Genomic DNA, 27185 nt, shown 5'->3' on the forward strand with positions numbered 1-27185 from the left:
TCACTATGTGTGTCTGAATGATTCAACTTGCATTTTTTAATATTTGCTAAGACAGAATTATAAACTGAGTAAGTTAGTATATGTGAATTAAGTACCCTTAAGAAATCAAAGAATAATGTTGACTCCTGGAAGACACCCAGAAGATCCAAAGATGGAACAGAAGGTTGATTATTACACTCCTGCACAATCCAAGCAAATTGTTAATATATTGAAAACATTCATGTCTGGTATTTGTACCTGCTGGATATCCAAATTATTCTGTCTCAAACCAAGTTTGATAACCATCCTCTTTGTAGCTGAAAGCAGCCAGAAAACAGTTCATTTTTTTTAAACAAATGGAATGGAAACCTTTTTTTTTTTTTTTTTCTTTCCCAAGCTTCAATTACAACAGTCAAAGCCAGAGACTTAAGCAAATAAACTTCAAAATAGCCATTTGTTACAAGTAGCAAATTACCATGAACAATGAACTTGTTAAGAATCCCCTCTAAAAGCACGACACACACAAACAGGCTACCCGCAGAAAAATCTGTTAACAATTTTATTTCTTTTGTCATGTTAAATATTATGGGACAGGACTGTTAAGGATGAAAAACTCTCAACAATGCCTCACAAGGAATAAGAAAGAAATTCTGCCATGATATTAGCAAAGTAAGGTAAGGAGAAAATTTACACAGTAAGAGGCACCATTTCCCCCAGAATACCTCCTGTCATATTCCTGAATGAGTGGGATTAGCAATCTAATAAATCATTTGTCAAGAGGTAACAGCAACAGATAAAATTTTAAAGGATTATTAAAATAACATTTACAAGACTCTGAACAATTTTCGAATTCTTATTAAAACCACAGAAAGAAAGAACAATTCTTTATTTATGAATTTTCATAAAGGACTGACTGTGCAACTGATACCTGCTATTGATGACTGAATGTACAATTTTGTCCAGCAGCTGAACAGTTTGTCTTTTCAGATTGTGTTTTCTAACCGTGCGAGATCATTAAAGGCAAAGCCTGTTATGATGCTGTACATAAGAACAGCCACTCGGGCCGTACTACCCATGATGTGGTAGGTAAACAAACCTTTTTCTGGCCAAGAGAAAACAAAACAAAAAAAACAAAACAAAACAAAAACAAAAACAAAAAAAAAGGAAGCTGCAGTTTTGCATGCTTCTCTCACTCATTCTTTCTACAAGATGAACTTCCCTAGAAAGAATCCAATGAAAATGGCTGCAATTACAACAAGAAGTGAAGGAAGAGAATTAGAGCCATTATCTCTGAGGGCCAAAGCTGTGGGCGATCCAGATTTATCCGAGTGCGCTACCTTTCTGAGCCTCAAGCCTTCATCCTGAGGGGAGGAAAAAACACAGATGGAAAAAAAATATAAATACATCATTACAATAGTAAAAACAGAACTCAAAAGGCCATATTTACTGGTGAATATTTAAATAAAGTTTCTAAAAAAACCTCAACGCATACAACATGACACCACACCAAAATCCAAAACATGGACATAGAAAACCATATTTTAAATAAGGACCATAATTCACTAGTCTCTCTGCTTAAAAAATATTCCAAAAATCTTGGTAGGCCCAATGAAGCATCCTGCTCTTACTTAATATGTGTCAAAATTACATAGAAGTAATTCCTTATTGTTAATGAGAAACATCTGCTTTGTTTAGTCTCAATGTCATCAGGATTACAGGTCTGGATATATCATAGTTATTATGTTATATATTATTTCATAGTTCTTTAAAAGACTACCACAGCCAGTGAAATTGTCCAAACTGTTCCGAAAGCAAATATATAGAAAAGACACATAAAGTCATGTATTGACTACTGACGGGTCACTGAAATAACACCTTTACATAGAGGTACAAGAAAGTAGTGTTTGCTTACCTCCTCTGGCCAAACAATTGTTCTTATTCTCTGTTTGTAATACAAAATGTTACTGCTCTGGATCTCATTTACTCATTATTAAAGAAAAATAAAGCACTTTTAAAACGCTAATTTAATTCAGTAGCTTTGACTCAGACCTAAATTAATAAGATCACCTTAAAGAGGACCATTTCATTTAAGAAGAAGATTATGCAGCTTCAATATCTCATCCATGACAATCACAAAGTCTCAATCACTGACAAGTTCAAGATACACATAATATACAGGACAGTAAAACCATACAGCGAATCAATCTTGACATTCTAACAGTTTTATCTACTTGCTGGAATACATATGTTTTGGCCTAATTACAAACCAGACCTTTGAATCAAGCAGAGTGAAGCCACTTCAATATAAATGTGGACACAGAACTTACTCTCAGGTGCCGATTTTCATCTGTCAGCTTCATAATCTCTGCCTGAAGTCTTTTGCACTCCTCCACGAGCTTCCTTGTTTCAGTATCATTAAGTGAAACACTATGTGGTTTTGGCATCGGTCCATCCTGCTTAGATGCGTTCAGTACTGGGGCGGATTTGCTTGCATCTATATCATTCTACAAATATCAAGAATGATTTGAGAATTTTACTTACCCAAAGAAAAACCATCCACAGCTTAAAAGTGAAACAATGAAGCTACCGATACAGTTCAACAAAGTTTATATTTACAGTAAGCTGAACAGACACACTGACAGTTCAGTTCTGATTAACTCAGGTGTTAAAAAAGCAAGAGAAGATTGCACTGTTTACTTGGTACTACACTCTACTGAGACACAAATTAATACTTTAGCTGCTTAACACTGACCCAGGAGGCATCCAAAAGAGGGCATAAAATACACCAAAGATCATCTGAACTTGGGGGGGAAAAATAAAAGGAAGAAAAGTAATCCTGCAATAGTAAGAAACAAAACAAAGTAAAACCAAAGCAGATCATGTCACAAACTCCTATAAAGTGTGTATGATACAAATGTTTTGCACTTATAACACCTTTTAGTGAAGGAAAATAAAGTGCTGCACAAACATGAAATTTAAGTCTCACAGCATCTGAAATACATATTACTAATTCTGAAAAGTCACAAAAAGCTGTGAAAAAAACAGTACTAAAATTAAAAATCTAATTCCCACAGCTCTGCTCAAAGTCACAGAATCATAGAATAGTTTGGGTTGGAAGGAACCTTAAAGAATATCTAGTTCCAATCCCCCCACTATGGGCAGGGACAATTTTCACTAGATCAGACTGCTCAAAGCCTGATCCAACACAGCCTTGAACACCTTGAGGGATGGGGCCTCCATAACTTCTATGGGCAACCTGTTCCAGTGCCTCACTACCTCCTCAGTAAAGAATTTCCTCCAAACATCTAAACCAAATCTTTCATCTTTTAGTTTAAAACCATCCCCCCTTGTGTTACCACTATCTGCCTCTGTTAAAAGTTGCTGCAGTGGGGTGTCCATGCAGCCTTCTCTTCTCCAGGCTGAAGAACCCCAGTTCTCTCAGCCTGTCTTAACACGAGAGGTGCTCCAGCCCTCTGAGCATCTTCAGGGCCCTCCTCTGGACTTGCTCCAACAGGTCCACATCGTTCCTATGCTGGGGAACCCAGAGCTGGACTCAGGACTTCAGATGGGGGTCTCACAAGGGCAAAGTAGAGGGAGGGAAAATCACCTCCCTTGACCTGCTGGCCACACTTCTTGTGATACAGCCCAAGATGCTTTCTGGGCTGTGGGCACACACTGCAGATTCATGTCCAGCTTTTCAACCACGAGAACCCCCACGACATGGCAAGCCTGACTGCCAGTGAAGACTGAGCCAAGGAACTCAGTGAGTACCTCAGCCTTCTCTATATCTGTTGTCACGAGTTCTCCCTTCTTGTCTGTCGGGGGGGTTCACTCTCCTTGTCATTTCTTTTCTGACATATGTACTTACGGAGTCCCTTCTCATTACTCTTCACATCCCCTGCCAAGTCCCAGTCCATCTGTGCCTTGGTTCTCCTGATCCCACCCCTAAACACCCCTAAACCATAGCCCTGTATTTCCCAAGTCACATGTCCCAGCTTCCACTGGCTGTGCATTGCCCTCTTACTCTCCTCAATGCGAGGAGCAGATCCTTGCTCAGCTGTGCCATTTTCTGGCCTGCCTTCCTTGATTTCTTACACATCAGGATGGAAAGCACTTGCACTCTAAGAAAAATGGCCTTAAAGAGTTGGCCCTAAAAGAGCGTAAAGCTCCCTAAGAGTGGCTGTAAAGAGCTGATTTTTTAATTAAAGAGTCAGCTCCTCTGTCCCTAGGGACAGTTTCTTAGGAAAAAGTACAAAAGGAGGTAGTTTTGTATACCCATTACATTTCTCTCAGTCCATTACACACTTCATGAAATTAAAGCCAGAAAGTAGATAACTAAGTGCCTTGATATTAAATGCTCAACCTTTACATTTTTACTGTTTAAGACACACTTCGGAAGCTTACACCTTCATCTCACAAATTATTCTTGACTAAAAAAAACAAAAACAAAACCAAAAAACCAACAAAAAAAACCCAGACCACAAAGCAACTGCTACACCCCCTTCCCTCCAAGATTATACTGAGATTGCATACAAAAACGATGAAGTATAAAAATAACAAAAAGATAGTTTTTTGGCACTGGTCTCCAATGCTGGAATTTTCTAAGATGTGGGTGGACAGTGTTCCCTTTTGGACAAGATCTTGGACCAGATAGTACTTCAAGGTCCCTTTAAACCTGGGCTGTTCTGTGATTCTATGAATATGAAAAAGTTATATACTGAACACCCCTCCTGACTAATTTAGTACAAATTCCTTCAATTCATTTAATCATTAAATCAAATAGGTTGAAAAAACCCTGAAATTTCTGTGAGATCCTACCAGTCAGTGGTACAGATCTTACAGTTTCTTACTCCTTACTTACCAGTTTATCATTTTCGTTGGGCATTTCAAACACACATCTCAATTTGGAGTCCATTAACTCATCAGGTTTCGCTTCTTTCCACTAAGACAACAATTAATAGTTATTTAACATGCTGGACTCATGCAAACATCTCAACAGTTCATAAGCTTGCTCTTAGCTCTGGCCTTCTGCACAGCTGAATACCATGTTTACCCTCCCTGCAATTTTCAGACTTGCTTATGAACAATGCTTTTTGTTCACACTCACTGCTGTGAAGTAAAAAAAGCTAGAAATGGTTATTCAAGTCTGGAAATGAAAAAGAGTAAACTGAATGCAAGGATGGATCCATCAGAGGTTTGTATGAAATAGGGAGGGGACAATACAGTGGTTTCTTAACACACAATGGGACACAAGTAGCATTGGAGTCAGTTTGAAAAGAAAGTTCTAGCCCTATTAAGCCTCAGTAAATGTACTTCTTGTATCCCATCTTGGAAGCACTGATTTTAAACAAAAGATTGAAAGACACCTTTTAGTGACTCTAGTGACTCTGTGTTTGTTCTAGAGTAAATTTCTTTAGTTCTTTAAATTTTAGACTTTTAACCACCTTCTCCTTTTACTCCATATCATGCGACAATTTGGGCCTAGAGAACTTTTCAAAGCTGTTTACAAAAACCATTTTAAATTCTAATGGTTATCAGTCTATTTAAATAACTAAAATATGCTGGAATCTCTCTCCTCAACTGACAATTAACATTCAAAGCATGCACTTCATGTAGCTGCCTTAAATTCTTAGGCTCAGAGACTGCTCTGAAGTCTGCAGCAATTTTTCTAATAGGTCCTCTACTGTTACCTTGGAATTGTAGGTGTTACAGACTCAAATATTCAGGTTTTTCATAACATCCTTCCTATTATTTTTTTTCCAGTGGCATTATTTATACAGTAACTTACAATAACAACTATCGATTTCCTGAAAGCTCCATGTCTCAGTATTGTATACCTGAACACACTAAGAAAGCAGTTATTTGAAAGGTATTTCTGAAGCTGGTTTTTATACCCTCACCAAATAGCCATGCTTCATTTACCACACATACCCAAGAGCTACTAGAGCATATGAAGAAAAACAAACCAGTTCAAAAAGGCAGACAGATGTTAACTTTCACGTCTCAAAAGCTTCACAAAATCTAGAAGGTTTTCCACTGCTTCCAGTGAAGAGTGATGCCACAGCAGTCTTTACCTTCTTATAAGGGGACAGAGCCTAAACCTGAAAAGGTCTCCTCCTGGATTTCAGCAATTTATAAAATCTCATCTTTATCCTTTGTTTCCCCTCTCCTTCTCTGCCTTGAGTGAACATCAGATGTACCTGTGTAAACACAAGCATTCTCTAAAATAGTTTCTAGAGTTAGAAGCATGTGCAATGTTGACCTCTACCTTAGGACATGCTTATGTGAGTCCAAATACACCCTAAAAAGCACATTCTGACAACTGAGGGCTTAATTCTCATTGCTGCCAGCCAGTAAAATCAGAAACAGGCACCTTACTTCTGAACTAACAAGTACAAACCTACATATCTTCTTTCTGGATCTTGCATCAGACCAACCCAGCCTAAGAACTAAAGCTACAACAGGTTCTATTAAAACAGAAAATAAATCTATCATTTGTCCTGTGTTTAGCCACTTGGTATCTTGTAGGGAGACACATCTTAGTCTTGAAAATGTTCTAATTCATTATAATCCCATTCAACATTTCACTTAAACACTTTTCAGACCAAATGAACCCATTTCAGACAGCTTCAGGCTTGTTGTTTGAATATACTCTTGATTCCTTCAAATTCAATCTGTTTATCCCCTTCAAATCAGCTGCGTGTAAAGGTATAACATGCCCATATTTTAACACTGAACTGACCTTACCTTAGACTCACTACTATATCCATTCAATAACCTCGAGGTTAATCACTAGAGGCAAGTTCTAAGAACTGACCTTGTATTTCATATTAAAAACCCTGAATCACATTTGAAGTCACACTTGTTCAGAGAAAATCCAATTCTTCTTCAAACAGAAACCGCAAAAATGTGAATCATTTATAGCTAAGTCAAATTTTTTAAGAAAAAAAAAATACAACAGTCATTTTACTCTGTTTTTACTTACCACTGCCTCCATATCTGTAATATTTGGTGGTGCATAGGTTGTTTGTACCATAAACTTGTGTTTACTCTTCTCATTTGGGTCATAGTCAAAAGGCTGCAGCATTACTGTTTCAAAGAAAAAAATAAAACTGTGACTCTTCAGCTAATCACTACAGCAAGCATGCTATCCACTTCAGATTTATTCCCCATTAAACAGACACTGAAAGTTAAAATGCAAAGGCAATGCATACACTGTAGAAACAGGGACTCAGAGGTCAGAGTCTGGTGTAGCTGACATGATTATTTCTCTAATTACTATAGGAAAAGACATTTCATATACAAATATGTACAAATAGATCCTGTAAGAGAGACAAAAAAAAATTACATCTAGGTATGGGGGGGGGGGGGGGGGGTGGGGGCAGGCTTGCAACTTGGTCTACCAGAGGATGAGGACTCAGTGAACTGCAGAGATTAATTTTTTGGCAGTGTACATACACCTGTCTTCCACAGAATGGGAATGCCAGTTCAGTATATCTTTATACAAAATTAAGAGAAGCAGAAGCAGTTTCAGAAAAATATAAGAAAAATTACATGGAGTCCTATAACCGGTATCTGTATATGTACCTATCTTACAGCAATGAAAAAGCTATAGAAGAGATACTGATAGAGCTAGAAAAATGCAACAGCAGAAGGAAAAACAGTAACAAGTAACAGTAACAAGCTGTGAAGGAAGAGAAGTAACATGCTATATCATGAAAAAAAACCACAACAACAAGCAATTGCTGTTAACAACAACAAACAATACATGACAGGATAATAAATAGTAAATTTAGGGCATCAAGGTAAAGAAAAACAGCTCTTACAGAATTTGTATTTTTGGAAAAAAATTAATAAACATGGCTGAAGAAGGTTTCTTAGTGATTCACAACTGAAAAGTGATAAATGATTTAAAAATGTCTGTGGACTTCCTCAAAATGACTGTCAAATCATCTCCAACAATGAATTTAAAAACTGGCTTGGCTCTGATTCAGCACGATGCATTTAACAGGCTGAAGACAGCTAACACTACCTCAACATTCAGTTTTGAACGTAAGAGCTTCAGCCCACAGTATCCTACAGTTATTTCTCTCTGCACAACAATGTGAGAGAAATCTATTTTTAATTATATGAAAGATGACTCAGCACTGAAAACACTCAGTTGAGGGACTGATGAGATAAAGTGGGTCACTAGAAAAATAATCTGTGCACTTACTTTAGCAAATTACCCAAAAGAAATTACATGCCTAAAAACAAAAAGATGAAACTGACACTTTGGGGAAGAGAACTTAGTTCTGAAAAGCACTGTGGAGTCACTCTAACTCAACAACTGCACTTGAAAACATCTTGAGGTCACTGTAGCTGAATAACTGCATGAGAATCCAGTAATACAGAAATAGGCACACCAAAGACTTCCTGCTATGCCAACTGAAGAGTCAAGCAGTGTGACACTGTTTCCCTTTATTGGTGATCCTGAAGCCACAATATGGTTTACAGCTCCAGTACTGACTCATTTGAAAAACCAAAATATTAAAGCTTTAAAAGGATGATTTGCAACTGTGAAAACACACAGGATGTAATCCTTCAATCTATTAAATTCCCTAAAGAGAAAGTCCAGCAAGATCTTGACTGTGATATCAAACTACCCACTGGAAAGACCCCAGATACCAGATCAAACACACAGCTAAGGCAAAATGGCTGTAAGTTGTCATTGAAGATGAAAATAAAGAAGTTTTTGACTATTTGAATCTTAAACCAATTCTCAGTAAAATGATCTTTCTGAGTCAGTGAACAAGTACCACATGAGTCCAGATGCTGGACTGCCCACGGTAAGCAATAATGAAGTTTTAAAGGGCCCCGTTCTACAGATCATATTAGAACAGAAAACTCCTACAAGGAAAGTTACTCTAAGGTTTTAACCAACCAAAGTTTTCTTGGGTTCTTCTTTGCGTCTTTTGAACATATCACCTGAAGACAGTTCTCCAGCTTCTTTTAAACTTGCCAAAGGGTGTAAGAATGTGAATCTGAAAAGCTCTGAGGATTGCTCCATTATTTTCCCTTTTGCTTTGCTACAGAGGTCTCCAAGGATTCTAAAATAATCAGTTTTCTAGACCTAGGACATCTAGGAGTTCACACCTGTATTGCCTGTGATCTCTACAACCTGAATCCCCCTTCTTCTAGTGATTCTACCTCAAAATGGTCCAGAGAATGACCTACAAAAATCATTTACCAAATCTTAAAACTAGTATCTAGTCTTCCCATTTTCTTGAGAAAAACAACTAGCTAAAATTGTAAACTAATTTTTTCTTAAATGCAATGAACGATGAAATGTTACATTTTAAGCACATCAGAGCAGCCAAGTAATGCTTCTAAACACGAATATAGTAGTCTGAAGCAAAGGTACTGTTAATGTCACTGCCCTTTTTCAATTTGCTTCTCCTCCTTTCAGAGAGCCACAGATAAATGTGACAAAGGCAAGTATTTCTATACAGAGGATTTTTTCATATATCATTGCAGCTCTGCATCAAGTTGCCATCACACTTATGAAGGGAATCCCTTTTATTTAAAAAAAAAAAGTTTTAAAAAGCTGACATACTTCAAACAGTCTTTAAGATCAAGCATTAGGGAACTTCATTAAAGGCTTTAAAAACACTTAACCTACAACTGCGTGTTTTTGTTTTTTACCTGAAACAATTACAGATGATCCTGGGTCAATAATTCCACTGTTTGGCCTTACACAGTATCGACGAGGTGCTGTGGTCTTCACTTTGAAGCATACTTTCCTATCTGACGGATTTCGTAGTTTAAGATTTGTAGTTACTACATCTGTAAAGGGACCTGAAAAAAAGGTTGGTGTTTTTTAAATATACACGTATCTCTGGAGAAGAAATCTCTTTATACGGTACAAGTAACTCTTAAAATATATCTTGTTGCCAACAAACTTCTAAAAGCAGGTTAAATCATACAGCTGTTAGGCACATACGCTGTGTTACATGTAAAGAGTGCTCTATCACCCTAGTTATAACAATATACATCACAGCAATCAAGAACTGTTAAATAGTACAACAGACTCAAGCTGCTGCCACAAGTGGTTCATACATGCAGATATTAATTTTACTAAATCATTCTTAACATTTGAAATACCAAGAAGGTACTGGTCATATGCAGAAGTAAATTTTGCTGAATTTTTCTTTAGGAATAGAAGCAACACATTCTTTGGAACTCTTTCAATTGTTTAAAGAAAGAAAACAGACTAAAATACAGTCACTGCTATATTTCACTATATTTTAACTTCTGTTGGCTTCTGAGCTCCTATAGATTTGACTGAACAAGGCATCAATCTCCTCTTTTAAACTCAAAATAAGCAAGAGAAATGATACTCTGTTTATGCGTGTACTTTAACTGATCCCCAGAAAAGCAGGTTGTAGTTGCTATATTTATGTATTCAATGCAATGTACTCTCTTAACTGTATTTATGCTAAACCTTCAGGATAAGAATTCCTTCCAAGATTGGACAAGACTTGGACAAGAGGCATAATTTCAATATCAAACTGCAAAAGCATATCTTCCAACAGAGATCACCTTCATGCAATGCCACACAGTAACAGCACAAAAAATAAGGTTCACAGCATTCTGAGCCGTGTTAATCTCCCTTACGCATTTGTCATCTGAAAGCAAGACTGCAAGGGCTCTAGAAAAATGGTACTCAGATAAACATGAAATTTATTCAAGAATATTTCATGTGTACATCAACTTTTAAGAACCTTATCGTTCTTTAAAGTTACACATTAAATTACTTAAAAATAATTTTTATCAGTATTGAAAACAAAACAACAACTTTTCCATTAAAAAACTACAAAGAAAGCAAACCAGATTAAATTGAATGAAAAATATAAGTGATATGAACAAGTGGTAAGGTACAACAAAACCACTAATTGCATGAGACATAGGAAGTCAACTCTCTTCTCAACACCTTATTGCAGAGAGGTGTCTGTACTTCTCTGAAGGAAATAGCTCTGCCCACCATCAAACATGTTATTACATTAGAGGGCTCACTATTTGACTGATGCCTTTGTTTCTATAACTCATTCCAAATACTTGACTGAGAGAGCGTTAAACAGTCTTAATACAAAATACCAAGACACAAATACATAAAGACTAAAAAGAAAATTACTGACAACCAGAATACTGAGATGTAGATGAAAATGCATGTGAGCTAGATTTAGATTCAGTGAGGTTCTTTTGACAAAATAGGAACTGGTATTATTTGTCTGAAACTTCACTTCTAATCTGACTTTATATGGTGGATGAAATAAGTCATCCTCTCAATTCAGGCAAATTTGACACAGCCTCCAAGATTTACAAAACTACTTGAAAGTTTCCTGCCACTCATCTCCTGATGGCTCTTGCAGGATCCAGTTGTCTTTACTTATAGAGAGAGATCCAAAAATAACTCCCATCACCCATACCACAAACTGAACTAAAATCAGGCAGTGGAATACTCTTCTCACTCTAAGACTGGTGATACACTCATAACACACCAAACACGTATTTTTTCAAGCTACACACACATTTTTGAGGTAGTTACTCTGGGAGTTTTACTAACAACCACCTAAGCTATTAGTCATCTAATAACCACTGCTTTTGCAGTGCCCAGAGGCAAATAGCACCTTGAATCTGGCTTTCAAACTTGTGTGTTGCCTTTTTTTTAATTGCAACTCCAGGCCACCTAAGGAGCTCTGCTTCTCAATTTTGTCAACTACTTTTACTAAGGACATTCTGCACAAAGGGAAAAAAAGAAACAGTTCAGAGGCTCATTTTGAAAAGCACAGTCATCAAGAAAAGGAGCTATACTATTCAAAATCAGTTTGTTTCAAGACAAAGTAGCAGTGAATTTATAAACTGATGATTAACTGGTTTTTAAACCAAAACAGAAGATGTTCTGTTTCTTTTGAGACGTGAAAGGTCTCCTCAAGCCTGCCTTTTTAAAGTGTGCAATAATGAGATAGGATTCAAAATATTCTTCAAATTACTCTGATATTTACTGTCAGTTTCAACACTTCAGATAATTATAAGAAATCTGCTTTTCTTTCCCAGGTACATGAATGCAGTGACCTCCTTTGCATTTCCTGGATACTTCACAAAAAAAACCTTTTACCTTGGGGACATTTTTTAGAATCAGACATTTCTTTCAGCAGTGACTGAAATATTTTTCAAGGTCTAGAGGATGCTTTTGACAGCTTTACCTTTCACCTGCTTTCTAAAAGCTTTAAAGAAAATAGCTGTATAAAGCCTCTCAAGACTTGCAACCATCAGATTTAATAAATAGGTGGTAGCAAATTGGTGCACAAAAGATGACTGAATTTCATTGTTCCTGCAGAACCCAGCTGTTTTCATAGTTTAGTGGCATACCAACAGCATGGATCTGAGCAGGGACAGGCAGGAACAGATAGAAGGACAGTAAATCAGAAAAAAAATCACGTGATCTAAGTTAGCATGACATACCCTTCAAAAAAGAAACTGCAACACCTGTAGAAGATTCTGGAGTTCACTGTTACACAAACATAAGCACCCCTATCTTTGGAGGAGTGGGGGAATGAAGTACAAGCTGGCAGTAACAGCCTAAGTGCAAAAGCCTAAACTATGACCTTTCTCACGGAAAAAGGTGGGGCAGAGGCAGAAGAACCAGGAAAAAGAAATGTTTTGGATCGTATTACACAGACTGCATGTAAACAAGGAAAAGAACTGGCAAAGATGGATACAAACATTATGCACATGCATCAAAATGGACAAATGCACACCCACTTCATCTCAGTAAACATTCAACTACACCAGGGCAGCATTATAATCTCAAAAATAGCATCTCACCTGCTGCTTGCATGACACTCAGGTCCAAGCAGGTTTTTATTTAAGCACTTAAACCTCAGACAGGCTTATGTCTAACTGTACAAACAGAAGCTGTGGTAATTCAACTAATAACTCAGGCTATATATCAACGTAACATGATGTCGAATGACAAGAGATCATTGCTTTATAAACCCGTAATTTCAATCTAATAACCTCTGGAAATCAAGAGTTACTTTAGATGGGACAGAGAGTTCAACAACTCTCTTAGCTGTGTAAATTCAAGACATCAATTGCAGCATCCTCCTGGAATGACGGTTGTGAGAGTGTCATTTTGTTCCAACGGTTTTGAATGGAGCAGTGACAACTCATGCTGCAAGTTTTCCCGTCACTTTGACTTACGAGGGCCTTCGAAAAGAAGGACAGACACCTGCCTAATCACACTCAGAAATACCAGACATATCCAAACACTTAATGTGTGTGAAATATTAATTTCTATTTCAGCTATCTTGCAGCGCAGTCACCACAACATTAATGGCAGGGTTGCCTCTGGCAACTATGAGCTTGGACTACAACAACTAGTGGACTGAAGAAATGCCACAGATTCTGCAGAGCCAGTTTCCACTGCTGAAACACAGTGCCAAGTTTCCCAGCTTGCCACATGCTTGCTAGTTATGCTGTAGTATGACCAAAATACTACGTATTACTGGACAGGTAGGACCTGTACAGAGATCTTTTTCATCAAGTGTTATTTTCACTTCAGATGCAGGTCTCCTTCACTGTCCCAGCTTCAAAACCCATTCCTCTACCACCTGAGATGGTCAAACATCAGAGAAAAAATGATGATGTGAATATGCCTTCCTAATATGGGAAGGAAGCGCTTAGACAAACCTCCACAGGCTGGGGTACCCCTGGGAAAGGTGAGAGACCCATGTCAGTATGTCTAGTTGTTGGCAGTACAGAGCAAACAAAGCACTTCTGAGAAGGGGGCAGGTTTGGTCAGCAAGAAGCTCCACTCAAAATTAGTAAGGCTGTCATAATGTACACACAAAGCCTGTCATAAAACATCACCTCTACCTAAAATTGGATAAGAAGAAATTATAATTTCATTAAATTACACTGAATCTTTTATAATTATAAGGCAGATCACTTGTACAGTTGTACAAAAATGAGCATGCATTATTAAACAAAATCAACAACATTTTATGGAACAGTTTAAGTGTTAAGCATACTGCCCTCTTCAATTTAAGACAATGAACTGTAGCTGTTGCAAAACCCAATATCTAAGCCAACTCTGCCAGAAAACACTCTAGTTCATGCATTGAATCAAAGTTTATTTAAGCTGTAAATTGGCACAGAAAAGCAATACATTCAGCTACACCTAAAAACAATGTAAGTACACATAAAAGAAGTACACAGATTGGCAAAAGTAATCCACACTCCTTAAAATGTTTTACAGTATTAACTTCAAAACTATGTGAATTATATGCTTTAAGCGGAATGTTGTATTTTCACAGCTGCTGCATCACCTTTGAAATTCCAAGAGCACTTGAAACATACAGAACACTTCAAGGCACCTTTACTAAAACAAACTTAGGGCAGTTTTCTTTCAGTGCACATAAAGTCGGGTTGGGCAAAGAAAACTCATTTACTGCATTTGACAGCTTGAGCACTAATGAATGAGAAATGAGTTCAAGTCAGCAGAACAAAAACTAACGGTGATATTGTAAATCAAGCAAGACAAATTTTGTGAAAAGTTAACTAGGAACAGAGTAAGATCTCCATTAACTCATTCTGCCAGAATAAAAAGTAGCAATGGAACAAAGAAAGAATAATTAACATAGCTCCATGTAATCGATATTCGTATGACGCAATACAGAATTTTTAAATTAGGCCAAAATTTAATTGTTTTTCTTTCCCATCATTTGACATAGCAATAATGGTTGTGGCTGGAAGGGACCTCTGGAGGTCATCTGGACCAAACTCCCAAGTACCATGGCCAGGAAGCTTCTGAGTATCTCCAAGGACAGAGACTCCACAGTCTCCCTGGACTACCTGTGCCACTGCTTGGTCATCCTCAAAGTAGAAAAGTGTTTTCTGATGTTAGAGGAAACGTCCTGTGTTTCAAGGTGTGCCCATTGCCTCTGGTCCTGTCACTGGGCACTAGTGAAAAGAGCCCAGCTCTGTCCTCTTTGCACCCTCCCCTCAGGTATTTTTATACATCAAGATTCTCCCAAGCCTTCACTTTTCCAGGCTGAGTATCCCTAGCTCTCTCAGCCTTTCCTCACAGGAGAGAGATGCTCCAGTCCATCACCTTTGTGGCCCTTCCCTGGACTCTCTCCATTATGCCAGTGTCTCTCCAGTTCTGGAGAGAGCACTCCAGCTGAGGTCTCACAGGGCCATTTCTGCAAAGCCACTTTCCCAGCTGGTCAGATCCCTGCACTGCTGCTCAGATGGTTGTTCTTCCCCAGCTGAAGGACTCTGCACTTCTTGTTGAACTTCACAAGGTTCCTGTCAGCCTGTTTGTCCACCTACCAGCTCCCTCAGCACTTTGTGTATGCATTCCACCAGGGCCCAAGGATTCATAAAATCCAGTTTATTTAAGTATTTCTTAACCTGATCATCTTCCACCAGTGGTACTGAAGGAAAGACATCTAAAAATGAGAAATACTGGTGTTCTGTGGCGAGTCAAAACTACCTTGACTATCAGATATAACATATATAGAAAGCACTGAATTACTCAAAATCAAATTTTATAGTACTTTCTGAAAAATGCATAGGTGACACAGCTGACACAAAAGAAAGTGAGTGGAATGTTGTTTATTTCCATAAATTAATTTTAAGACATTAATATTCAGACCTCTGTGAAAAAGATCTGAAGGGAATATATAACATGCATTGCCAATGAACATAAGTAACTCCTTCCTCTTGAAATACCAGAACCGTGACCATTCAAATACCTTCTCCAACTGGAAGAAAAATCCCAACTCTAACAAATCACCTACATTAAAATTATTCACGGTCCATGAAGCATAACAGCTTCGGTTTCATGGATTAATACTTAAACATGGATATGAATGATCATGGATATGAATGATCATGGATGAAGGTGAGAGATTAATAATACCTACAAATAACCATGGCTTTCAGGAAGATATTAATATATTAGAACAGCATTACAGAATCTTTCACTTCTTATTCTACCCTGGCACTTGAGAAATAGTTTTGTTTTATCATCAACCTCCACGTAAAATATAGAATGCAAAACAGGCTTTATTAGAAAGCTGACACACCTCAATGTCCACAATTCCTGAGGGCTGACTCCAGGCTACCACTGTTTACCAGGGGTAACATCAGATTTTATCTTATCTCCCCACGATGAGATGCTGTCGGCATTCATGCTCCTGATGTGTCTATCATAGATTTTTCTTTCTAAAAAATGCTGAGACAATGCCCATTTTTTAATCCTAAAATAGCTCATCTTCCTCTGTCAAAGGGGCAGAGCCTGCATATGGCTACACAGCTTATTAGAGGTGCTTGTGCAGACGCTGGCATGCATGCTTTGCTGGGGGCTGGTGTAAGGGAAATGGGAGCTGAAACCTTTTGCCTGCCATTCTGACAGAGAAAAGACAAAAATACAACATACTGACATTTCAAAGCAGACAAAACATTTCCCTACATATTTTTTCTGGATCAAAACTTCTTACTCACCCCAGCTTGTGACTGATATGTTGTTAGTAGCCAAGAAACCACAGTAAAAATGCAGTAAGCATCTATCTCGAGGGTAAAGTACAGCCACAGATCATTACCAGGAATTCTGGTAAAGAGAACGTTATCTTCTTTATATATTAGACAAAATACAGACTAAATGGAGATTGTCCTGCATTTGATGTTAAATATGGGCACTGGTTTCTTTAGCCTTACAACAACAAAACACCACTAGTAATAAGATGGTATAACACAGAATAACTTCATCCAAAGATATTATTGCTGGTAGTTAGCTTAAACTTTAAAATTGAGTGGTCTAGGCCCAATCCAGTCATATATGTCTATTCTTGATATTTTTCCCATTGAAAAGTGCCATTACTAAAGAACTGTCTGGTTACTAACATCAAACGGATGCTTGTAACTTAACCTTAATCTCCATAATATTGTGAATTTCTTATTTGCAATTTAGCTTTACTTGATTACATTGTTATTCTTGCCAAAGACACATTAAGAGCACACTAGAATTAGTAGCTCTTAATTGTAGCAGGAAAAAGTTTTCAAGATCTAATCACAAAGTATTATTCATACCAAAGCACTGCTGAAATAATAAGAACAGTAGAAATATTTCATTGGTGCTAAACTTGAACATTTAAACCATCAAATTATCCCCCCAAAGTCCTGAAGCAACTAATATATATACATGCAATCTTTCAGTACAGACTTAGTTCAGTAAGGGCTATGTTATAAAACTTTCCTGGTGGAGCAACTACTCTCTTTCCTTGCATAAGGTAGGATAACTAAGGAATTTGACATTTACAGACATTCTTGGATTTCCAGAATACTAGCATATTTGATCAACGGAACTAAACAAGTAACTTTTCCCTTTCCTTTTAAACTTGCTTTGTATTTAACTTGCTATAACTTACAAATGGTTTCAGTGATGCTGAAAAGCCCAGATCTGCTGTTTAATATATTCAAATATTCAGCAGCTTAAAATCCATATGCATCCTCATATAAGAAATCTCCCATTGGATACACCTAACTGATCTGCATTGCAACACACAAGATACTCTTCAAACTCTATAGCAGTAATCAGAACACTTGTAATCATCTCAGATGACAGCTGTAGTGACACATAGAAAATCAGTCTTTCCACAGAAGACCTGATCAAAAACTGTTGCCTTGCACTTTTCCCAATGCGCTCCAAGAACTGGGCATCAGAGGCCAGACACCAACATTGAACAGACCACCAAAGCGCTTGTGGTTTTCACTGGTTTCCTTGCAAGCAGTATCCCAACAGTGTAACAAAGTAACTTTAAAAATAAATCAAATTCACAAGTCTCCCAGCAGGGACAAAAGCCCACACAGTTCTTTTAAAAAAAAAAAACCAACAAACCGTTTTAGCTGTCGGACTGCTACACGGTGCCCAACCTCAGCTCCTAACACAGAGCCTGGTCAAAACAGACTTTTATATCAGACATTAGCATTCTCCTACAGACAGGTCTAGCTGACACTGGACTGCCTCCCAAACACACCAACAGCTCACTGCAGTTTCAGGGTGACTTTTCTGTCTCTGGAAGCATAGGCTACAGGTCTCCATTTCCCGAGCCACTGAAAGCGAAGTGCAATCACTTCCTACAGTCACTCAGGTAAACAAACATCTGCTTCAAAGAAGTCGCATTTAGTCAGTCTTGTTGATCAGACAGGACCACAAACTCCACCTCCTCATCAACTTCACATCCCAGTCCTGAGCTGAGCCAACACAGCCACACTTCTCAGGAACAGTCAGCTCACTTCCACAGAAACAGCTGGAGTACCAACTTGAGCTGTAACATAGATCGTGTCTAGTAGATGGCTAGTGGACATTCAAATTAAAAAATAAAACAATTTTTACTTTTTATTTTTTACCACAGTAGTGGGTCTACTATGTTTAGTGGCCTTATTAGCATCATAGTGTTAAACATCATAATGTTAAATTAACATCATATCCCTATGAACTAGAATTACTAGGTTTACTTCACATATGGAGCAGTTACTCCTAAGTATATGATTTTTAAATTCATGGATATCCCTTCTTACAAAAAAAAAAAAATTAAATATATCTCAGTCAAGCTATTCTAATGTCTTGGAATGTAACACAACATACCTGCTGTAGCTTAAGTACATAATTGTGTACCATTAATGTCCTACCAAACTTTCAAGAACATTATAAACTCATGACCTAGGAGAAGCTTTCTAAAGTCCACACAAAACTAATAAAATTTTGTAAGATGGTATCTGATGAATTTAAAACTATTTTTGCCTACATAATTTTTAGAAGGTTGGTTCAGACTGACATGATTCAGATTCAGCTAGTTTCTAATGATCTAAATACATTCATAGCCACTTGAAGCAAATTCATTTTTCCACCAATCCTATCCTTTAGTTTAGATAGATTTTCTTTTCCCCAGTGCTTACCTTGCTGATATATTTATAGATAGCAATCAGATCCCCTTTCAGTCTTCATTTTGCTAAGATTAACAAGCTAAAGCTATTCTACTTCACTTGTGTTAATAAAGTTGTCTTTGCACCATTCCCATTTGGGTTCATTTTATCTGACTAGGTGTTGCCAGGGATGCATTCAGATGAAGCTTCACCAAAGCTAAAAACCTTGACATTAATACTTCCCTCACTACAAAATTACAGTCCTGTATTCGCCCCATTTCATGACTTGTCACGTTCACAATAAACCCATGATTAAATACTAGTCATTAGTTTTACTTCTTTTTCATCACTTCTAAGAAAACATTGTATTATTAGCACACATCTTTTTTTTTTTTTTTTTTTGCATTTATCACATCTCCTAACCTTGCATTATTACCAGTGAGCTGTACCAGCACACTCCCACCCACACCAAGGTCATTAATGAAAAATGGAACAGGCCCTCCTGGAAGATGGTATAAAAATGTATTGAAGACAAGGAGTTAGTTAAGTGACAGCCAACAAGGCTTTAGCATGGGCACATCATGCCTGACTAATCTAGAGGTCTTCTATGGCGGACATCAATGGACAAGGGAAGAGCTACACATGTCACCTACCTGGACACCTGCACAGCCTTTAATATGGTCCCCCCCAACATTCTTACCCCTAAATTTGCGAGATACGGGTTTGATGCACGGTAGATGGACAAGGAGGGTGGTTGCATCCAAAGAGTTCCAGTCAATGCCTGAATGTTCAAGTGAAAATCAGCCACAAGCGGTGTCCCTCAGGGATGCATCCTGGGACCAGTACTATTCAATGTCTTCATCAATGACACTGACAGTGGAAGTGACATCACCCTCAGCAAGTTTGCACAGGGCACCAAGTGAGCGACGCAGTGGACTCACTGGAGGCAAGGGATGCCATCCACACGGACCTTGACAGGGGCGATGGGTGGCCCCATGGAAATCTCCTGAGGTTCAACAAAGCCAAGTGTCAGGTCCTGCACACGGGTCAGGGCAACCCCCAATATAACAGACAGAGAAGGTCTCAGATCAGACTGCCACACTGTACCTGGGACACTGCATTTTATTCCATGTTCCATCTACCTCCATGTCTTTAATTATTCTTTCCACTAAGGCTTTGCTTCTTATTGAGGCCAGACCAATTTCAGCATTGAAGTGTCAGATTAAGATTTTACTCCTAGTAAGACCACATTTTGAGAAACAAAGGAGAGAAAAATTCTGATTTGACTATTTTTTTTAATTTCAGGCAAACACTTATTTTTCTTTTTTTTTTTCCTCTTCCATGTTATTAAACACATGAAGTCCTACACCAAGTTAATATTCAGCAAACTATCTTAATTCACAAGACCTTACTCATATAGGAATGAAGTGAAAATATCTACTTTAATTTACATAACCATTTACTTCTAAATACTTTTAAATACTAAAATGAAATACGACATCTACATTGCTAAATAATTTTAAATGCCAGGAAATAACCTTATACAATACAAAACAACACTGAAAGGAAAGAGAAGCTAAGGGCCAAGATAACCATGCCCCAAGTAAAGTCTTACCACCTTAAGAAAAACAAAGTTAGTAAAATTCTAACTTGTGTTCATGCATTTTCATTTTCAACAATACTACATCAGAAATTATCTTAGTAGAGTCGTTTTGCTGATTTTTTTTTTTTTTTTTAAGAAATTAGCTTACACTCACTTATCAGGTTCATCTGACACCACAAGCCTTGTAAACTGACAACTTCCAAACTGGAAAATGTAATACTTACCTAATTAGTCGGGGTTGGTTTTCCACTTTTAATACAGCAAGTTCTCTTCAGAAATCTTTTCTACTTGAATTCATGGCTCATAAGGGGAGCATGTAAAACCCTTTAATGATGGTCACAAAGACCTGGTTAACAAACATCTCCCAAAGACGAAGTCAGTCAGAAAGTGAAACATTCACAAACCACAGTCAAGTCAAAACAGGAACAATTTATACTTCCACAATGGAAAACTGGTACACGAACTATTCAGACCTATTTACTGATGCAATAAAACAACTCCTCTCAAACCCCTCTAACTTTCTACTTTTCAACCTGGCCTTGAACAACAGTACACTGCTCATGAATAATAAAGAATGTCTTTATAATATTAATAAAAATGTCCTGTGGTGATCTAGAACACTTGCTTACGCTATCAACAAGCAGCATGAGTAGGCCCTTTATAGTAATTACAATGCAAAGGTGAAGCTTTTATACCAATAATCATTGTTGCACACTAGAAGAACAAGATGTGAGGTTTGGATAGTGTTTCACTGTTTAGTGAAGCAACAGCAGTATTAAGCAAAACCAAGCCCTATAAATTTCAGGTAAAGGACAAAACGTCTAAATCTTCACTGCTGTATACCTCTGTCACCACAGGAAAATATTCCAGTACTAAATCTTAAAACAAATGACGAACTAGTTTTGCCAAAATACAATCAAACACTATAATACACCTGACTTCACAGATCAATATAACTCCCTTTTTACAAGGCAGTTTTAAATGCAGTCTAGCACAGTGGTAGATATGATTGTATAACACAATACCACCTCATAAGCAACACCAGGTAAAAAACATTATCTTCCTTTTTCTTCCTCAACATATTCCCACAAATCACCCTGTGCTTCAATTCTCATTAATACTTATAATTTAAAGAAAACAAAATACTAACAAATACTACATTTGAGCCATGAAACAATGGATAGAAGCATATGTATAGGAAGTGCAAACAATGACAAGAATCACTCTTGTATTTAAAAGAAAAAAAAGTCAGACTACATGTTGAATACTGAGTCATTTTATTGCCATCACGCAATTCTCAGCCAGCAAAAATATTAACTTAAATGGAACCATTTCAAAGTATCAGAAAGTCACAACTATATTAGTAATCACTTACAATCAGTTTTTCCCCCGTACACTCCCACTGTTTCGTTTCAAAAATGTTCCTGAATGAAGATACCAGAAAACTGACATCCCAATCACCTTTTTTTTCTCTAACTTATCTTAGAAAATTGGGACATGACAAATTTACTCATACTTTGAAGAAAATGAAAACAGGCATAAAATTTGACATAATCAAGATACACACAAGTAGGGCAGTAAGATCACATTTGAGGACTTCAAACTGCCTACACCAAAAGGCATCCTAGGCCAATTCTGGCAACAGACCTTGAGGGCAGGAGATGCATTTAACATTGAGCTATTTTTGCCTTTAAATTCCACCTTCTCGATTTGCAGCAACACATAGCCTGTGGCTTTCAATGTTACTAATAGCAATGTAATGATTACAAAACAATCTACAGCAATGTTTTGTATTATTTAAAAGGTTGTCGAAATCTGCATTTCAGAATAAGTTGCAATACTTGAGTGAAGTGCTCTCTACCTCCCATGAAAAGTCATTTGAACATATACCAGCTGATAGTTGATTTTATACACTGACAATTCTAGACTATGATTCAGATCAACAATCAGAAATTAAACATCCTCTGTTATACTGATCCCTTCTAGTAACTCAACCCATCATAGAAAACGTACTCCACATAGACACATTCCAAATTTTATTTTAGTCTGCTAAAGGAAAAGAGTGCCTCATTATTTTGAGATGTTTACAAAGGTAACATGACTGGACCTCACCCACCTGTAAGCAAGAACTTCAATAAAGGGTATAAATTTAGAATATTCAGACATTTTTGTAATTTCTTATTGCTAGTCAGACACATCTGAATCACACGAAATTCAAATTCTGAACACTGTCTACTAATCTTCCAAAGCTCATCAAATCCACTAGTGTTGATTTTCAATTAGGTGTTACAGAAGCATGTCTTATGACTGATTTAAACATTTGGCGAAGGTTTCTAAAGTTTTTTTAAACAAAGGACCATCATCAAAGACCAACTTAAATACATGTTACATAAAATTGCAGAACTGGCTTCTTTGGTTTAAGGAAGAAGGAGTTTCCATAAAAGTGCTACAAATTTTCAAACTTAAAACTTCAAATGCTGCTATTAAACTACATGACTGCTTACAAAAAAAAGTATTAAAAAGCGCATTTACTCACAGGGAACCAACTCCAAATTCCCATAATGTTCACTAAACTAGAGCTACTGATAACAATTACATGTATGAGTCACATGAAGAAGACACCAGTAAGAAGCAGATGTTCCACCTTCCAGATGGGTTGCTTTTAACTGTCTTGTGTTTCAATTCTTCCTATCCAGTCCTAAATAAACTCCAACAACTTCAGATTTGAGAAGTTAAACAAAATACATTGGAATACAAAAGAAAGCCAACCTACAGGAGCAAAATGGCTGAAGAACCTGGGTACAAGAACCATGAGGCAGATTCTCAGTGCTCCATACTGAGCGTCTGAAAGTGATATTACATAGTTTATCAACTGCCTCTTGGTTTCATCACGTTTAAGTACAGTGTTTCCCTTTGTCACATTTGTACAACACTATGAAAAATACTTATTTATATTGTGGTTTTTCTTAGATATTCCTGATAGTTTCAGAATCCAAAGAAACCTAACTACCACAGGGGGACAGAGGGAATTAACCACAACCCAAACACTATTAATGATTGAAATTTCTAGGACTATAAAGCACTATAAAAAAAGGATTGCAATCTTGGACACCAAGGGAAATATGTAATGTGTTAACCACCATAGGACATGTTCTTTAGAACTCCCCTTGAATCGTGCTGAATAAAATTCAAGGATAAATGTATTACAGACCTTATTTTTGCTGACAGAGTAAATTAGGTTATATTAATTTTAAAAAGCAGTTTCATCAGGCAATGATGAATTTAAAGTCTTGTTAACAACTCCTTAAGATAAGTACTACGTGTCTTTTAATTGAAATAGTTGTTTGTATAGGGGCACACTATCACATTTCACTGTTATCCTAAAGGTCAGCAAATCCATTACAACTTCCTGAGGCAAGAAAACCAACAAAATTATTTGTTCTGTTCAAATCTTTAGACTTAAACTGGATCTCTGTTACATATGCACCAACAGTATTAAGTCAATAATAATAATGGATAATTGTACCAATAAAATAACTTTGAATAACCTGCTGCACTGAAAAAATATATACTTTTATTCACTTAACAAAGTTTTATGCTTTTCCTACACTATACTACATTTATTCTGAGTCATATATTTGCTTTCTTACTGACCAATTACTTTTTAAAAGGTGACACTCAGAATTCCCTACTGCCAATATTATATTCTTCAACAAGGTACTTTAGAACTGGGTTAGTTTGTGGCCCACAAACCTTTTTAAACACCTCTAAATAATAAGCAGTTAGAAAATATTTATTGAGAGTGCACTCGATGCTCTCTCAATTGATAGCATTTTCTATAGTATATTACTGCAATAATACAGTAATAGAGAGTGCTGCAGTCTCATTATGCTTCATATTTTGTTTTTGCTTAGTCTGCTCTACAGACATTTTCCTAATATATGCATTAGCCTGAAACCAAAGTTTATGCCTAAAGAATACACATTTCATGCTCTCAGTGCATAAACACACAGCACAATAAAGATCACTGACTGACAACAGCTTCACACAGACAGAATTTCTATTATAGTATTTATTCTATCAACAAACTCTTTCACAGCACACCAATACGGCTTAGTTCCAGCTCAAAGACAGCTCAACATTTGCAGGCTTTGAATTAGACACAGTAATTTTTTAATTTAAAAAAAATTAAAATCATGCATTTTCCTCCAACCTGTTCTTGCAGTAAGAATACAGCATACTGAAATATGAGTGGCAGCATTTTAACAACACAAAACCCAAGTGAAAATGACAAGTTCCTGCTATGGTTTTGACTCTGTGTATGAAAGTGCAATTTAAAAAAAAAAGCTATCAAGAAATTAATATGCAAGGTTAGACAGATTTTGGGGTTTAATTGATTTGATAGACCAAATAAAACAAGTATAGTTTGCTAATTTATCTAAATGCTAGGCCAGACCAAAGATATTTTGGGGGAATACAGTGTTCTTTTCTAATACAAACATTCATTTGTTCTAGTTGTCCATTTCAAGATTTTTACAACATCATAAATTCCACTCTGTCCTCTAAAACAATGAAAAATGAGCCTACTAAAAGTGGAAAACAGAAGCATGCACAGGATTAGGCACGTACATGTGCTGACAACAGTCAGCAAAAATGTAACTTCACATAATATTAACTGTTTTTTTTTTTTTTTTTAAATCTAATACTGATGATTCTAAATCCAAAAGGTTCTGAGATTTTTCTCAATGCCCCTTACAGCTACAAGATATCATCACGGGGTACTACCAAAACCTACATGTTCTGTCACGCTTTTCTTTATGCCCTTGCCTTTCAACGATCACCCATTTTTGACAGAGCCCTCCCTTTCACATCTCACTGATGAGGAGAGAAAACAACAGATACACACGATACCAGCACTAGCTGGGACCTATTTTGACAGCAGCACGTCAGCGGTCACAGCCATGCGGTCGGCACGCAACACACAGGACACATAAAACTTCCGAAACGCACACATTCCTTTTCCCTCATTCCCAGGGAAGACGTGAGCTCCCTGTTTACGTTCCGATAGCCTGCCTGAGACATGACAGCTTTGGGAAAAGGGCGGGGAGCCCTTTGCCGGGCTGGGACGCACCGGGACGAGGGCGCGGGTGCCTGGCAGAGATGGTGCAGAGCCGCACCAGCCCCGCGGGGACACCGGGGCCTCAACACGCCTGAAAGGAAAACTGGGACAAGGCCAGACGTGAGGGCAGCCTCGTGAAGCCTGGAACCCCGCAAGGCTTCCACCGCCCGCTCCAGGGCCTCTCCTGCCCGCTGCTGCCAGAGGGAGCCCGCACCGCCAGCGACCGGAGAGCGATACCCGTGTCCCCGGGCGCCGCTGCTTCGGGGCCGGGCCTACGAGCGCAGCGGTGACACGGCGGGGCGGGCGGGGGCAGGGAGGGGGCGGCCGATCTCACCCGGCACCGCGGATCCCCGCGGGATCCCAAGATGGCGGCGGCCGATCCCGCTCGCCGGCTCGGCGGCGCCCCCCATCCCCCGGCGGGCGGGCAGCGCCCGGCACCGCGGCCCGCCCGCGGGAGGCAGCGGGGAACGCGGCGCCCGGAGGCGGCCCGGCGCCCAGGCGGAACGGGACACCCCGCCGCTGCCGCCCCGCTCCCCGCGGCCACGCCGGGTTCCCCCCTCCTCACCTTTGAATTTGAGGTCGGTGGGCGGATCGAGCACCAGGATCTGCTCGTGCTTCGCCAGAGCCCCGGCGGCCGCCATCTCGCTCGCTCGCTCGCTCCGGCGGGAGGAGGGGCAGAGGGGAGGGCGGAGGAGGCGGAGGAGGCGGAGGAGAAGGCGGAGGAGAAGGAGGAGGGGGCCGGCGGTGCCGCCGCTCCCTCACGGAGGGCGGGCGGTGTCTCGGCGCGGCTCTGCGGGCGCTGCCGGCGGGGCGCGGGCCGAGGGCGGGCGCTACCGCTGCTACTGCGCGCCCCCGAGCGCGGCCCCGCGCCCTCCCCGCCCCCTCCCCGCCCCGGCAGCACCGCCCCCTGTGCGCGCGGGCACGCCGCGGCGGCGCGCCCCCCCCCCCCCCCCCCGCCGCCTTCCTTGTGCGCATGCGCCCGCGCGCCGCGGGGTCGTCCCACAACCACAGAGACACGCAGACAGCCGCGGGCACAGAAACACACGGACACCCTTCCGTGCCGCGCTGGCGGCTGCAGCGAGTCAGAATCCCAGAGTCAGTGGGGTTGGAAAAGAGCTCCGAGATCATCGAGTCCAACCTATGACCGGACACCATCCTGTAAGGTAGAGCACGGCACTCAGTGCCAGGTCCAGTCTTTCTTTAAACACCTCCAGGGACCGTGACTCCACCACCTCCCTAGGCATCACATTCCAATACCTAGTCACACTTTCTGTGAAGAAATTAGTCCTAATGTCCAACCTAAACCTCTCCTGGCGGTAGTTTAGATACTGTACTCTCATCCTATTGCTAATGAGAGAAGAGTCCGACCCCCAGCTGGCCACACCCTCCTTTCGGGCAGTTGTAGAGAGCGATAAGGTCACCCCTGAGCCGCCTCTTCTCCCGGCTAAACACCCTCAGCTCCCTCAGCCGCGTGTCCTCACAGGACGCGTGCTCCAGACCCTTCATCAG

General features: G+C 39.0%; 1 protein-coding gene across 1 annotated transcript; it reads right to left on the reverse strand.

The window, feature by feature from the left end:
- Window positions 1-511: 511 nt before the first annotated feature.
- VAPA (VAMP associated protein A) lies at window positions 512-26488 on the reverse strand. The gene is made up of 6 exons (XM_048289441.1): window positions 26242-26488; window positions 9664-9816; window positions 6965-7068; window positions 4841-4921; window positions 2307-2483; window positions 512-1340 (listed from the first exon to the last, which is right to left on the reverse strand). The coding sequence occupies exons 1-6, from the start codon at window positions 26315-26317 to the stop codon at window positions 1182-1184; spliced, it is 750 nt and encodes a 249-aa protein (XP_048145398.1). The 5' UTR covers window positions 26318-26488; the 3' UTR covers window positions 512-1181.
- Between the last annotated feature and the right edge of the window lie 697 nt (window positions 26489-27185).

This window comes from Corvus hawaiiensis, chromosome 30 (assembly GCF_020740725.1).
Source record: "Corvus hawaiiensis isolate bCorHaw1 chromosome 30, bCorHaw1.pri.cur, whole genome shotgun sequence".
NCBI lineage: Eukaryota > Metazoa > Chordata > Aves > Passeriformes > Corvidae > Corvus > Corvus hawaiiensis.